Raw genomic sequence first — 15,079 nt, forward strand, 5'->3', positions numbered from 1 at the left:
CTTTTCTCAGTTCACAAGGAGATTATGAAGATAAATACATTGATACTTCTGAAGCACTCAAATACTGTAGTAATGATCCCTCTTGAAAATTCTAAAAGAAAATTAATTATTCCATATTCAGAACAGGGTCTGAAAGCACTGCAGGAAATAAGCTATAGGGCCACACCTTCTAAGAAATGAGGATAAAACAAAATGTTGAAAAGCTGCTTTTTCACTGAGTGTACACAGAATGAGACTGGTGGTCTATGGAAAAAAAATAGTAACTCGTAAAGACCAAATCAGCACATAAAAACAAGGAGGCTAAATAAAGCGTGCAAACTTAGGGCATATCTACATCAAATTCTATGCTAGGGAGCATTGCAGTGAAGCACAGCATGTCTGTTCCATGTATGCTTCGCCCCAAAAGAAGCAAACTGACAAACTCTGTCTTGTAGTATTCATCTCCCCCCTGCATTTGACTCGGCTGCTTCTTCCATGCTACTCTGGTGCCAACAGGGAAGTCGTAGAGACTACAGGAGAGAGTCACTCCTGGCTCTCAGTTCAGGTGGCCATCCCCAGCTTTGCCAAAGTATCTAGAAGTAGGAATTATAGCTTCATCCCTGCAGCACTGGACTACAGCATGCTCAGTTGTTCTGCGCAGTGGCTCATGCAGTCATGTCTCATTCGCTTTAGATGCTATATTGAGAAGCCTGAACATGCTCACTGAGAATGAAGCTGCTAAACCCTAAGATGTCTATACTGCATATATACAAGCTGAGATTCCTCCCCCACCAAAGGCTGGTTTATAACTTGCTAAAATGAATTAGGGTTTTCACAGGAAAAACAAAATGCCTATCCCTGACCCAAAGGCCATTCTCTTCTTGCCTTTTTACTGCTCCTATTTCAAACCATGATGCATTTCAAAACAAATTTAAGCAGCAAAACAATTAATTTTTCCTCTAAGCTCATTCTCAGAAATAAGACATTTTCAGGGTTTCATAGTTGGTAGGGTCGGAAGGGACCTGAGCAGATCATCAAGTCTGACCCCCTGCCATGGCAGGAAAGAGTACTGGGGTCAAACGACCCCAGCAAGGTGTTCATCTAACCTCCTCTTAAAGACCCCCAGGGTAGGAGCCAGCACCGCTTCTCTTGGAAGTTGGTTCCAGATCCTAGCCCCCCTGACAGTGAAGTAGCGCCTCCTGATATCTAGCCTAAATCTACCCTCTGCCAGCTTGTGCCCATTATTCCTAGTCACTCCTGGTAGTGCTTGGGGGAACAGGGACTCCCTCAGTGCCTGCTGATCCCCCCTGACTAGTTTGTAACAGGCCACTAGATCCCCCCTCAGCCTTCTCTTGCGGAGGCGGAACAGGTTCAGGTCCTGTAGCCTCTCCTCATAGGGCCTGTCCTGCTGAACCCTGATCATGCAAGTGGCCCTCCTCTGGACCCTCTCCATGTTGTCCACATCCCTCTTGAAGTGCGGCGCCCAGAACTGGAAGCACTACTCCAGCTGCGGCCTGACCAGTGCCACGCAGAGGGGGAGGATCACCTCCTTGGACCTGCTTGAGATGCATCTGTGGATGCATGACAGGGTACGGTTGGCCTTCCTGACTGCATCCCCACACTGCTGGCCCATGTTCATCCTGGAGTCAATGATGACTCCAAGATCCTTTTCTGCCTCTGTGCTGACAAGAAGGGAGTTCCCTGCCTGTAGGTATGCTACAGGTTCTTCCTCCCCAGGTGCATCACCTTGCACTTGTCAGTGTTGAATCCCATCCTGTTCTCATCTGCCCACCCCTGTAACCTGTCTAGGTCTGATTGTATCCTTCTAGCGTACCCACATCCCCCCCACATCTTAGTGTCATCTTCAAATTTGAACAGGGTACTTTTTACCCCTTCGTCCAAGTTGCTGATGAAGATATTAAACAGTGCGGGCCCGAGGACCGAGCCCTGGGGGACCCCACTGCCCACATCCCTCCAGGTCGAAAATGGCCTGTCCACCACCACTCTGGGTGCGGCCCTCCAGCCAGTTGGTGACCCATTTGACTGTGTAGGTGTCGACACCACAGTCCCCCAGTTTCTTAATGAGAACAGGGTGAAAGACCGTGTCAAAGACCTTCTGAAAGTCCAGGAAAACTATGTCCACTGCTACCCCTGCATCTAATGATTTGGTGACCTGGTCATAGAAGGCCACCAAGTTGGTCTGACAGGACCTGCCTCTAATGAACCCATGTTGGTTGCCCCTAACCATAATCTCCCTAATTTTGCAATCCCTAAACATTTTGGCTTTAATGTTCCTGAAAACTTCAGACTAAGGTGGATACCTGCATGGGAAATGCCAGTCCAAATAATTAAAATTTTATGAAGTAATGGATGCTTTGAGGATCTTTAATAATAGGCAGAGCTCCCGGCCCCACGTATAATGTACCCTACTAAAATGATATTCAGTTAAAATTAACATACTGAATATTAATTGCAGGACTTTCGCTGGGTATAAGTGGTAAAAAAAAAGAAAAAGAAAGTCTTCACTGAGTAAAATGTGAACACAAAGTATACTTCACTGAAAGTACCATTTTGGGCAGAGTTGGCACAAACCATGATGTAACAAATGCAGAAGTCTTTATAGGGGCACACACTGATGATTGTTTGTTTTTTGTTTTCTTGCATGTTTGGGCTTTATTCCTGAAAGACGAATGCATCAATACTACCAATGTGTTGCTTAGTCAACAGAAATTTACATAAAAGGATTCTCATTTGAGGGGAAACTGGATCCTTACTTCAAATTACACTTTACTCTTGTTTAAGAGTGAGGTCTTGAAACATTCTCATAATGTTTTGTTTGCAAGACCATTCCATTCATGAAAGTGTTGCTTGCTGAGAAGGATGTATGATGGGTTCAGAAAACAAGGGTTGCTTCTGAACAGTGGTCTGTGCTTACGTTTTGCAATCCCTAATCATATAAATTTGGAAAAATATATTAAATAATTGTGAAATATGGTTAAATCTTGCTACAGGAAGTATTGCAAGCTAAAATCCTGAAAAGCTCACTAAATGTCTTGCTTGTGAAGTATAGTGAAAATAACTCAGTGGTAAGTACACCAAAGTACACACAGACATTTTAGTTCACATTTTAATTCAGTTGTAAATGGTCTAAAAAAGTAGCTCTGGGAGAATTACAGAATTCTGTTCATTATGACTTGAACAAAAACACTAACCCAATTACTTAGAACATATATTTTATTTGTTTTCTAAAGCACCTTGTAAATTGTGTATTTGGAAAGACTATAACTTACACTGTTGCATTCTGAAAGTCCTAACACTTTAACAATCTTACTTCTATCCTTTTAGCACCTTGCCATTCGATACCTATCAAAGATCATTGTACTCATTTCCAATTCCAGACTCACTTATTATTCACCAGAATCGGAACTGCAGAAGTATTTTGAAGGGTAAATTTAATTACTTATTGCCAGTCTCCTCTTCTTTCTATATACTCACAGAATTAAAACCATTTAAAACCAAGCAAATATAAACCACATATATGTTTTAATTAGAATTTACTTGGCATGCAAGTGAAACTAAGAAAAGGAAGGAGAGCATACAGCCAAATTTACAACACTCTAGAGCAAATGATAAAAAAGAAAATGAACAATAATAAAAAGACAACTTCAATGAACACACCTCCAAGCCAATTAGAGACATCTGGACAGAGGAATTTCACAGTTATGGTTATTGGGTACAAACACTTTTCCTGTCACAAAGAGTCAAGAAACTAGGCCTATACATAGCTGCCACCTCCTTTCACACTTGTCCTCAAGGTGACACACCACCGAATTCACCTAGCAACTTTCCAGGTCCAGAGAAAATAAGGATTTTCCTTGTTTTTCAAACTTGTCGTCCTGGTGTTTCTGAGTCTGCAGCAGTCATATCTTGTGTCCTGTCTTTTGTCATTACTTCTCTCATCCTTCCTCTTGCAAAGTGTTCAGGTGTTTCTAAACTAAATTTTAGACCCCTGGCTATAAAAGGAGATATGTAGGGGTTTCTTTTCTTTTAAGTATTTCATAACACTTCCTGAGCGATAGACTGTGAGCAAAAGTTGGGAAACTATTTAAACAATTGACAGGTGAGAGAGAAGGTGTCATGTATACCAGCTTACCTCCCAAGTCTTAATCTTTTCCAACGCTTGTTTCTTAAATTATATTTTCTTCTTTTGGGTAAGCAGGAAGGGCTTTATGGCCTATGCTTTGGTGAATCGTGGCTTATAACAGGTGACTGCCTCACCAAATGGGAGGAAATATCATTTTTTTTCTCCAGTCTATGAAAATGATAAATTGAATCTCTTCTGATAGATATAGCTCTGGCTTGGAATTTGCACATAGAGATTTTGTATTGTTTTGACTTTCAAGGTTGCAACTGCATGCCAACTCGCATGATTTTTGGAATCGTTTTTAAAGTCTAGGTTTTGGGAATGTGAAAAACGTAGGCTTTAAGAATGAAAAGAATGCACTTAAAGCACTGTAACTTCTGTTTGTGGAGTCATCACCATTTTTCTTAGTTTATGTGGATGTAAGTTTAAAAGGGGAAATAAATTACTGAGAAGTATGCGTGTAGGTTATACTCAGTTGCACAGAAATGTACTACTGCTGCCTTTAAAAATGGGAAACAAGATATAGTTTGGAGACAATAAACACATCAGTGATTTCCTTTTCTTTTTCAGTGATTGTCATCACTTTGAAAATCATCTTGTATTTTATGTAAAATAAAATCCAAAATCTTTTTGAATTTTGTAAAAAAATCTAAACATTTAAATGTAAATGTATGAAATAGCCTGTAAAAAGAGAACTTGTTAATAGTAAAGTGTTGCTATTAATAAAAGATTCCAAATTCACGTTACCCTCTGAAAAGATACCTGGCCTTTTATGACCTATTTTACAACACTCTTATTTGTATGCATTCCTTCTTAGTGACAAATTGAAGGAGACACTGCCAATTTAATAGGATACAAATGACCTAAAGTACCTTAACAATTTCCCTTACTACTATCTAGCTCTTATTTTCAGCACTCCCAAGCTGTCTGTGTTTGGTTTCCAATTAATCTAGGCAATTAGTCAAATTATCAAGGAAGAAAAAACAAACAAAAAAACACCCAACCCTAACGTGCTGATTTCTAACAGACTAACAATGAAGCAGTTCATGACTGTGTTATGACAAGCAGTATCTTTTGTTTCTAAACATATGTAAGACCCAAGCAGCATACCAATGACATGTGCATGTTGAGAATGGTGTAACTATTATAAAACTACTTGATGAAAACTATAAAACGGATAACCCCTTACTATTTTGCAGAGAATCTTTGTCTACAAGAAGTATCCACTGAAAATGAGCTTCCTGAAGAAAACCCTGCTGAACAATTTGCTGGTCTGCTTCATGGATCATCACCTGCCTGTGACCCACCTGAAAATCCACTCCAGCTGTATGGCAGAGTAGACCAGTGCAATGATTCACAAAGGAAAAGCAGCTTAAACAAGAATACAGTGCAACAGACATGGACGCAACAAGAAAACAGCACTGATGCCCCAGTTAAGAAAAAAAAACCACAAGTTGTAAGCAGAACCATATTTTATACTAAAATTAAACCAGTAGAAAATCGTACATTGGTTGGCACAACAACAAGGCTGGGCGAGCAATGGGTAATCACTAAAGGGGGATTTGTGGAGCGAGCTTGCACACTTGGAAGGATACGATCTTTGCCTAAGGCACTGCTTGAAATGCATTTATCCAAAAATGTTTCAAAGTCAGACTCTAATCTTATTTCCTGTCCACCTAATGAGAAGAAAACGCGAAGTAACTGGGGTGAAGCCACACTAAGACAACAGAATTCTAAAGGAAATTCTGAAAGAACACCGTCCTTCACTTCAGAATGGGAAGAAGTAAGTTTCTCGTTACTTTAAATGCAAGCAATCATATAGAATTTTGAAGGAAGCTATTCTGTTGTCAGAGTTACAGAGGGAAGAATTTAAAGAAGGGAATCTGCCCAATTACAGATCTACAGAGAATGGGTATCCTGGGGTAATACACAGCAATATGACAGGCACAAAATGGAATGTGCATTTGCTCATAATACCACAGATTTAGTGGAGTCTATTGTTTCCATAGGGAATGAAGTCAACCGGAAGTAATCCTGTAATTTGCTGTGATGTTCAAGAGAAAGTTCAGATTATATCCCGCTAAACCTCTTCACCACTGTAGCTAATAAAGCTGATAAATTATTTGTATCGTTGCTCTATTTCTCCTATATTTTTTTAATTATTTGCGATACCACCTTTACAGCAGCATTAATATCCCCAAGGGACAACAGAAAGTGACAGAGAAAAAATCTGTAGCGTGCACTGTTTTAGTTAGAATAAAAACTGTTGAGTACCTGGTCCATCAGTCCTGTATGTATATATGACATCCTTTGAATGGTGATAGCCCTTGTACAGAGCACTCTGTGTTTTCCTGACCCTTGCAGTAATGAAATGGAGAATGGGAGCAGGCCCTGGGATGTCAGTGAGCTGGGATATGGTTGCATGACACAAAAAGGCTGTTTTGGTATTATATGTGATTGTTCACTTAACATTTTTTCCTGAAGTTTCAAAATTGGGCTTAAAAAATTCAGTAGTTTTTAGAATACTTTGAGACTTTTTTTTCTTTAACACAATATTAAATGGTAAGCATGGAAATAGTTTCATAGTTGGTAGGGTTGGAAGGGACCTGAGCAGATCATCAAGTCTGACCCCCTGCCACGGCAGGAAAGAGTACAGGGGTCAAACAACCTCAGCAAGGTGTTCATCTAGCCTCCTCTTAAACACCCCCAGGGTAGGAGCCAGCACCACTTCTCTTGGAAGTTGGTTCCAGATCCTAGCCGCCCTGACAGTGCAGTAGCACCTCCTGATGTCCATCCTGAATCTACCCTCTGCCAGCTTGTGACCATTATTTCTTGTCACACCTGGTAGTGCTCGAGGGAACAGGGACTCCCCCAATGCCTGCTGGTCCCCCCTGACTGGTTTGTAAATGACCACTAGATCCCACCTTAGTGTTCTCTAGGTTCAGGTCGCTTAGCCTCTCGTAGGACCTGCCGTGCTGACTCCTGATCATGCCGGTGGCCTTCCTCTGGGCCCTCTCCATGTTGTCCACATCCCTCCTGAAGTGTGGCGCCCAGAACTGGATGCAGTACTCCAACAGTGTCGCATAGAAGGGGAGGATACTAGTAACTAACATATAAAGGTATCTTGGGATGAACATAAGCAATATGGTCTTATAAACAATAGCATTCCATAGTACAAACAGTTACATTTCCATCTTCTATAAATAGTCTTTGAAGAAGAAGATTCAAAATCTGTGCAGTGTTAAATGACCAAGTGAGGTGTAACTTTATGACAAAAGCCAATACTTTTATCCATGAACATTGCTGTTCATATAGTCCACTAATGATGTAGAAACATCATCAAACAAATCTGTCCTTCACAGCAGAAACTATTAAGTTTCTGATTGTCACAAGTTATGTATTTTAATAAGTGTGTGTGTGTGTGTGTGTATCTTTTTCTCATTTACATTGCATACATTTAAAGTATAGCAAAATATTTTCAAATGCATAGTGCTACAAGCAGAGTTCTAAACAGGAAAGGAACTAAATAGTAAGGCAAAAATGTTAATTTCAAGCTTGTAAGAGAGTATAAAAACATTACAAAATAAAATTCAGGCTACAAAAGTTTAGTGTCCTTTAAAATCTTTCTTTGTGATCTTTTATATTATTCTGTTGTCTTCTCAATAACATTAACAATTCCCTACTTTCTCTACTTGAAAAGTAATAAAATACTACATATGAGTCTCATGAATTATTTTTACTATTTTCTTTCTTACAGATTGATAAAATAATAAGTTCCATAGATGCTGGAATTAACACTGGGCTAGAAGAAATGAATGATCATATTGCAAGTAAGAAAGAACTTTTATTTTCCTTTATAAAAGTTATTATTTAAGGTTTTGATACTATGTAGGAAAATCAGTGCTAGAATTTTGCTAAGTAGCTTAATATGTTGAAATCATGTTATGCATTTTAACACTCACTGCTGGATGCAATTTAGTTTACCTTTGCAAATAGTATATATTTGTTATTTTTTAAAAATTGCTATATTAAACCATTAATGTTTTCTTGTAACCTTAGCAGAGAAAAAGTTCTGCAAATATCTCTGTAATACAACTTTAACTATAACAGGGAAATTGGTCAAAGCTCTGCTGCTTTTGTGGGAACTTAAACACATACAGACAATAGCCAGCAACAGTTTTAAGCATCATGTTATTCAACCCTGCTTGAAGCAACTCTTTGACACAGTTCTAAAAATGGTGTTGACAGCCAAGCTAAGTACAGACGGCAAAAAGCCTGAGGCTGAATCAATTCAGTCTTTGCAGGTTAGTCTAAAATGCAGAGATTAAAATGAGAAACAACTGGACAGAAATCCAGCCATACCTGTAGTGGTTCTGGCCAGAAGCCAGGGGGTACTAGAGCATGGCTCTTTAGCACATAGCCAGCATGAGCTGTATGTTTGCTTCCTCCTCCTGCTGCCCCTGAGGTCTCTGGTATTCAGAGTCTACAATTACAGCAGCAGGACTCTGTAGGTGTTGCTCATCACTTCCTCTTCCTGCTTCCAGGTGTCTCTGAAATCTGTAGTCCACAGTTGCAGCCAGCAGTAAGTTTTTAGCAGGGCAGAGCAGGGTAGCTCTGTATTTGGGGGAAGCGGGGTTTAACGCCCCCCACTTCCTGACCCCAGGGCCCAGCTGGGATTTGGCAGTTCCTGGGCTAGAAAGCATGCTGGGATGCTGGGGGACTATGATTTAACTTGAACCAGGAAGGGGTCTGGGACAGAAGTTTCATAAAACAGTTTGATCCAAATCAGTTAAGTCTGATACTACATTCTACCAGGTTTATCTTAAACCAGTTTCAGTCATTTTGAAACTAGTTTCTGTGCACTGAACTTCTGTTCTATTACAGGTTTAAACCAGTTTCTGATTACTTAAACTAGTTTATGTGTAACTTCTGTTCCTTGCCCCTGTTACTGGTCTAAGCAATGCTATGAATTTTTTTCAGTTTTTCCCTAGTATGTACAAAATGGACAGATCTAAATCATAGCTGGCTTGTTGGTATGTTAGTATACAACTATGGTGTTGAACTAAAAGATCAGAATTTAGAAAAAAAATGTTACTGTATCATTTATGAGGGAGGGGAAGAAATAATGTTGCACAGTTGAGTATTTTAATCTTTATAACAGGACATGGAGCCACATCACAGTTTGAAAATTCCCATTAATTCTTCTGTAATGCAACACTATGCATGGGATGGGAATTTTGCATCCTGTAATTTAAGTAAAATAAAAATATATAAAAGCTAGTTATTTTAAGGATTGAATCTGGTGCCTAGATTGTAGGAGGTTATTCATCTTATCTACTAGACATAAATAAATTACGCTATTTTTACTTAGAAAAAAAGGAAATCTAAGAAATACAATGTGAAATGACAGACTTGAATGCAAATATAGTTACAAGTAAGTACAGGACACATGCAGATTTGCTTCTAGAAGAAAGGAAGGAGAAACATGGTGGAAAATGCTGCCTAAGTTTTTTCTGTTCCTGAAATTAATAATGCTGTTAAGGGGAACTGTGGGTAGAGAAACTGTAGAATGCAAGGTGGCTTTTTCTTAAATCATGGTGTGGCTTTGTTTGTCATGATGTTGATGCATATTTTTATATTATGGCAGAAATCTTAGTCAAAACCAGGCCCAAAAGAAAAAGATAATGGCTACAGAAGAGAGGATAATAAAAATAAAACTAATAGGTACAGAGGGCTTCATAGATCAATCCGTGTACAAATACTATCCTCTTTCTTCTTTGGAAGAGTCATTATTTTTCCTCTGAATTGTTAAGATGTATCATATAAGTCTCCTAACAGCTCTTGTCATAGAGTACATGTGCTTTCTGTCTCATCTGTGACTTCTACTATTCCGTACATTTTTTTCTTGGCACTCAAACATGACGTTTGGTTTTCCAGGTCTTTCAATTGGTAAGTGTTCTATTCTTTTTTTTCACTCTCCTTTTGCAGAACAGCTCCTTGTGAATCTCAACTTCTTTTCTTCTGATTCACCTAACTTTGTTTTTTTACCACTTTGTCATTCCTTGTCAGTGGATACTATCCTTTGATGTTTTGCTATCAGAAAAATCAGAAATCTACAAATAGACCAAAGCTACATTTTTAACTCTGATCTTTAATGCATACAAATACCTCGTTAAAGAAGCATCTCTCTAATGGAGCTGACTATAGGCAGCATCATAATTATATTTTTCACTTTTCGTTCTTATATACCCTGTTGCAATAAACTACAGCCCAGGCAGTAAATGAAGGAAAACCCATGATGATTACCAAAGACCCTGAGTTTTACAGTAATACATCAAACTGTGACCTGGTAGTAAATTCTGGAAAATGAACCAGCACCTATCATGCCTTGATTGAGTTCCACAATAGATTACATCAGGGGATGCCCTCTCCTGTAAGAAACATACCTTGAAAAGTCTTTAGGTATATAGTTACACTTTAAAATAGGCAAAAAAAAATTCTGTGACTTCTTTGCATCTTCAGGAATGGTCCTTTCTTGTGCTGTATTCAAGAAATAATATAAAGTAAAAAAAATCCTAAGAAAATGACCACCTTGCCTTCATGTTTCTAAGGCAGGGAGGAAAAAAATTGCAGAGTAATCCTGTATATCTAACATCATACATAAAATGGGCAAAATCTCATTGTGGAATTAAACAATTCTTATTGCATACAGGAAACCCTCGCTATTCGTGGGTTCGGCATTCGCCGTTTCAAAAATTCACAAATGCTGAACCCGCATTTTAAATACTTTTTATGCAGTTACAGGACATCTTAGTGAACTCCGCATTTGCTGCTGCTGGGCTCCCGCCACCACCGCTGGCCTCCCACCACCACTGCTCAGCTCGTGCTGCCACTGCTAGGCTCCCACCGGAGCTGTGTCCCCATCTCCCACCAGCTGCCGGGGGCACTGCATTCATGAACGTAGACTGCATTCATGAACATAGTGCCTTATTCATGGATTTGCCATTCATGGGAGATATGAGAACGTATCCCCTGCGAATGGTGAGGGTCACCTGTACTTTAACATTCTGAATTATTTTCTATAGGCAGCTGATATAATTCTGTATCTACTTCCTGTAATGAAAAAAAGTTTTATCATTATTATTACTCTTTTTAGTACTGTAGAATCAATACAGCTAAGAGACTAAGATGAATTCTACTCCTTTTGGGGCCTAATTGAGAATTCTTCCTTTAATTTCAATCTTTTAAAATTGTCTGTAAATCCACTGAAGAGTGCATAAAATTAATTAGGCATGTCAGTTGGAGACACTTGAGTTGCAAATACAAATGAAGACTAGAACTTAAACTGGTGAAGTTTGTTAATGCCTGGTGGTAAGTTAGAAAGAATTCAGCTTCAATTTCTGGTTGAGTTTTAAACACTGACAACAATTTAAAAAAATACTAAGGTAATTTTATCAGAACTTCTTGGGGAAAAAAAGAAACACAGACTCCTTACTTCATACACCATTGTTATATTCCTTGTTAAGGATGGAACTGTACTTTGTGAGTACACTTTAGGAAGAAAGGTGTGCTCATATTTTAGAATCCCAGAAGAGTAGGGCTGGAAGAGATCTCAGGGAGTCATCTAGTTTAGCTCTCTGTTTAAGGCAGGGTCATCCTAGACAAGTGGTTGTCTAAGTTGCTCTTAAAAACTTTCACCACCTCCCTGAGTAGCCTGTTCTAGTGCTTAACCACTGGGAAGTAAGAGATTTTTTTCTAATATCTAAGCTAAATTTCCCATCTTGCAATTTAACATCATTACTCTTTGCAAAAAAGTCTATTACCATTCTCTTCATAACCACCGTTCCGATATTTGAAGACTGTTAATACCTCTTCCCTTGGTCTTCTCTAATCTAATCCCAGTTCTTCCAATTTTTTTTGTCACGTTTCCTAGACTTCTAATCATTTTTGTTATTCCCTGATTGACTCTTCCCAGTTTATCCATGTCTATCTTGAAGTCCATTGCCCAGAACAGAACACCAGGTAAAATCATACCAGGTGCCATGTCCAGTATAGAAGAATTGTTTCTCTTGCCTTGCAAATGACATTCTTGTTAATGCAGCCCAGCATGCTATTGTTGGGGAGGAGGGGGTTCTTTTTAATAAGGCAGTGTGGTATTGCCAATTTTGTAAAACAAAAGTATACTGTTGGCTTGTTCAGCTTTTGATACTTATCCTGTCCACTGTGAACACAGACAACAATTGATCATTATTCTCTTTATATCAACCCGTTTTTGCTTTTGAAGACTATTGCCAAACTTCAGTCTTCTCTTCTTTAGAGTAAATAATTCTAATTATTTCATCCTTTCCACATGTCTACTTTTCTAAGCTTTTATTCAGTTTTCTTGCTCTTCTCTGCCCTTTCCCATTTGTTCACAGCTGTCAAAATGCATTGCTTAGAACTGACCACAGTAGTCAAGTGACGGTTTAAATGACTAACACTTTGGAGAATATTATTAGGATTCAGAATAACCTTGTTAAACTGTAAAATGGTGCAAAATTAATTGAATGAAATTCAGTAACTATGAGTGCAAAGCCCTGTACTTAGAGTAGAACAATCCCATGCACAAATATGCACCACAGAATGATTTACTAGGATGCAGCAGGTCAGAAAAACACCTGAGATTTATAGTGGTTTCTATATAATAGACAAGACAACAAGCAGTCGGCTTAAATTGCAACGAACAGTGGCAATGCATATGTGGTGCATGGGGGTGCACGTGCAACCCCTGACAGGCAGCGCTCACTGCTTAGGTGATGGGCAGGGGGGCAGGTGGGAGCACCAGTGCTCACCCTGTGAGCACCAGCCAGGGACTGGGGACACCAAGTGAAGCACTGCTAGCACATCTGGGAGCGTCACTGTCACTTCCCGGTCAGCAAGATCGACTGTAGGGGAACACTCCCCACCCCCCCATTCAACATGATCAGTTGCAGGGGACCCCCCCGTTCCCAGTCACTGACTGGCCACTGGGGGGGGGCATATGCCCCTTCTGACTCAGGTGGCACCAGTCGCCCATGGCAACAAGGGAGATTTAGGTTAGATATTAGGAAGAACTTCTTAAATATCAAAGTCAATAATCACTGTAACAGTTACCTAAAGAGTAATTGGAGTCATTGGAAGTTTTTAATTGCAGGTTGGACAAATATTTGTTGTGGATAGTTTTAATAGTGATATTCCTTCTGTAAGCAGGAGACTGGACTAGTGACCCCTTTGGCTGTGTATAGACATTTGTGGAAGTTAGAGTGAGTTAAAAATAGCCATCCTATCTGAGGTATGTCAGATGGGTGGGCTAATGGAGGAAAGAATTGTGGGATCAGGGGGGCAGGTGTGGTTCATGGGGAGGAGTAGGGGGCAGGCAGGTCCACAGGAGAATGGGGGAGAGGGGAGAACAGGGTCTGCAGGGAGGATCAGGTGATTGTGGGGACAAGGCAGGATCCACAGGGAGTTGGTGGGGTCTGCAAATGTTTGGCAAGATCAGGGGTACTTGCAGGATCTGTGGGGAGGCTTAGAGGGATGGGGGGTTCTCACTCCTGCCCCTCATGACCTGGGGCTCTTTTTAGCCTCTCAACCCACCAAGATGAACAACCTCACCCCAGCTGACCTACCTTCCAGCCCCTATGCCTCCCCTCACTGGGACTTACTTCCTCAGCTCCTAGCATTGGCAAACACTGATAAAAATGGCACTGGGAGTGGCTTGTGGGACTGGGGTTTGGTGGGCTGGGGGTGGGGGCTGCTGGCTGGTCCATATGGAGGGAGTTTTTCATCTCGGGGTGAGGTGGCAGGGGATGCGGGACAGGACTAAAAATTGCCTGGTGCCAAGGGGACAGGTAGGAAGAGTGTAGCTCTGGTCCTGCGGCCAGCAGCTGGGCTTTCCCACCTGTGGGCCTATGTTGGGGACTGTATGGAAGTTTAAGACTGATTTAACTGTCTAAAAATGACCAACTTGATCTAAGTTAGCCTACCTCAGATGTAGTGTTAACTTAGATTGGGTCAGCCATTTTTAGACTGATCTAACCTTCCTGGAACTTCTCTACAGTTTGCACTTACATGCAACTAACAAAGGATCTAAGTGTAAGGTCTGCATGTGGGTGAACTAAGTTAGATCGGGTGACCATTTTTAATATGCTCTAACTTCCCCCTGACCTCTCTGAAAGTCTGTATGGAGCCATAAGGTCCCTTTCAGGTTTCTTATTATTTCATGAGTTATATCAGTAGCCCACCCAGCTCACAAATCAGGGGATGCACAAATAGAGACGCAAACACCTTCGAATTCCTTTTTTCTTTCCCATGCCCCATACTGAGCACAGCTCAGCCAAAGATGAGAATCAGGTCTAAATTTATAAAGGAAAGGGTATGTAATGTTCCATATACTTTAATTTTATATGATTCACCAACTTCTTGTATTTATCAAGTTGAGAAATGGTGATTAATTTTATTTAATGGTATGTGTCGGATAGTTAGAGAGAAAGAGAGACTGAAAAAGTCAATTAGTATTTAGAATTCACTGTATAACTGAGAAATATTTCATGACCATCAGATCGTTTGTTTGAAACCAGTTGAATTATTAAGCATTATTTTAGGAAACATCAAATAATCTCTTGTCTAACTACCTCAGTTAATAAATATTAAAAAGTCAATGTCAAAGATGAAATGGTATGTGAAATGGCACACTACATCTTCATTTATATTCATTTTAAGTTTATTTCATGCTATGTCATAGTATCTTTAGCATAATATGCAAGTGAAGACAGCAATGAATGAAATTTACACATTTATACCTGTCCTAAAAAGATGAACATTCTATTCATATTGCATACTGTCTAAATTTAAGGGAATGATATTTTTGTGGATGAAATGTGTCTTGTATTGATAAAAGAATAGTGAAATACATGTATGTGTATATTTAGACTGTGATAA

General features: G+C 39.8%; 1 protein-coding gene across 3 annotated transcripts in view; it reads left to right on the top strand.

The window, feature by feature from the left end:
- Nucleotides 1-15,079, top strand: part of ANKS1B (ankyrin repeat and sterile alpha motif domain containing 1B) — an 845,363-nt gene that overhangs the window by 445,973 nt on the left and 384,311 nt on the right. For all 3 annotated transcript variants that reach the window (XM_090042850.1, XM_090042851.1, XM_090042852.1), the window contains 2 exons: nucleotides 5,323-5,906; nucleotides 7,881-7,953. In XM_090042850.1, coding sequence (XP_089898976.1) covers nucleotides 5,323-5,906; nucleotides 7,881-7,953 — 657 coding nt within the window. The remainder of the gene's footprint in view (nucleotides 1-5,322; nucleotides 5,907-7,880; nucleotides 7,954-15,079) is intronic.

The sequence above is a fragment of the Crocodylus siamensis genome, chromosome 4 (assembly GCF_052110815.1).
Source record: "Crocodylus siamensis isolate JL-2025a chromosome 4, ASM5211081v1, whole genome shotgun sequence".
NCBI classification, from domain to species: domain Eukaryota; kingdom Metazoa; phylum Chordata; order Crocodylia; family Crocodylidae; genus Crocodylus; species Crocodylus siamensis.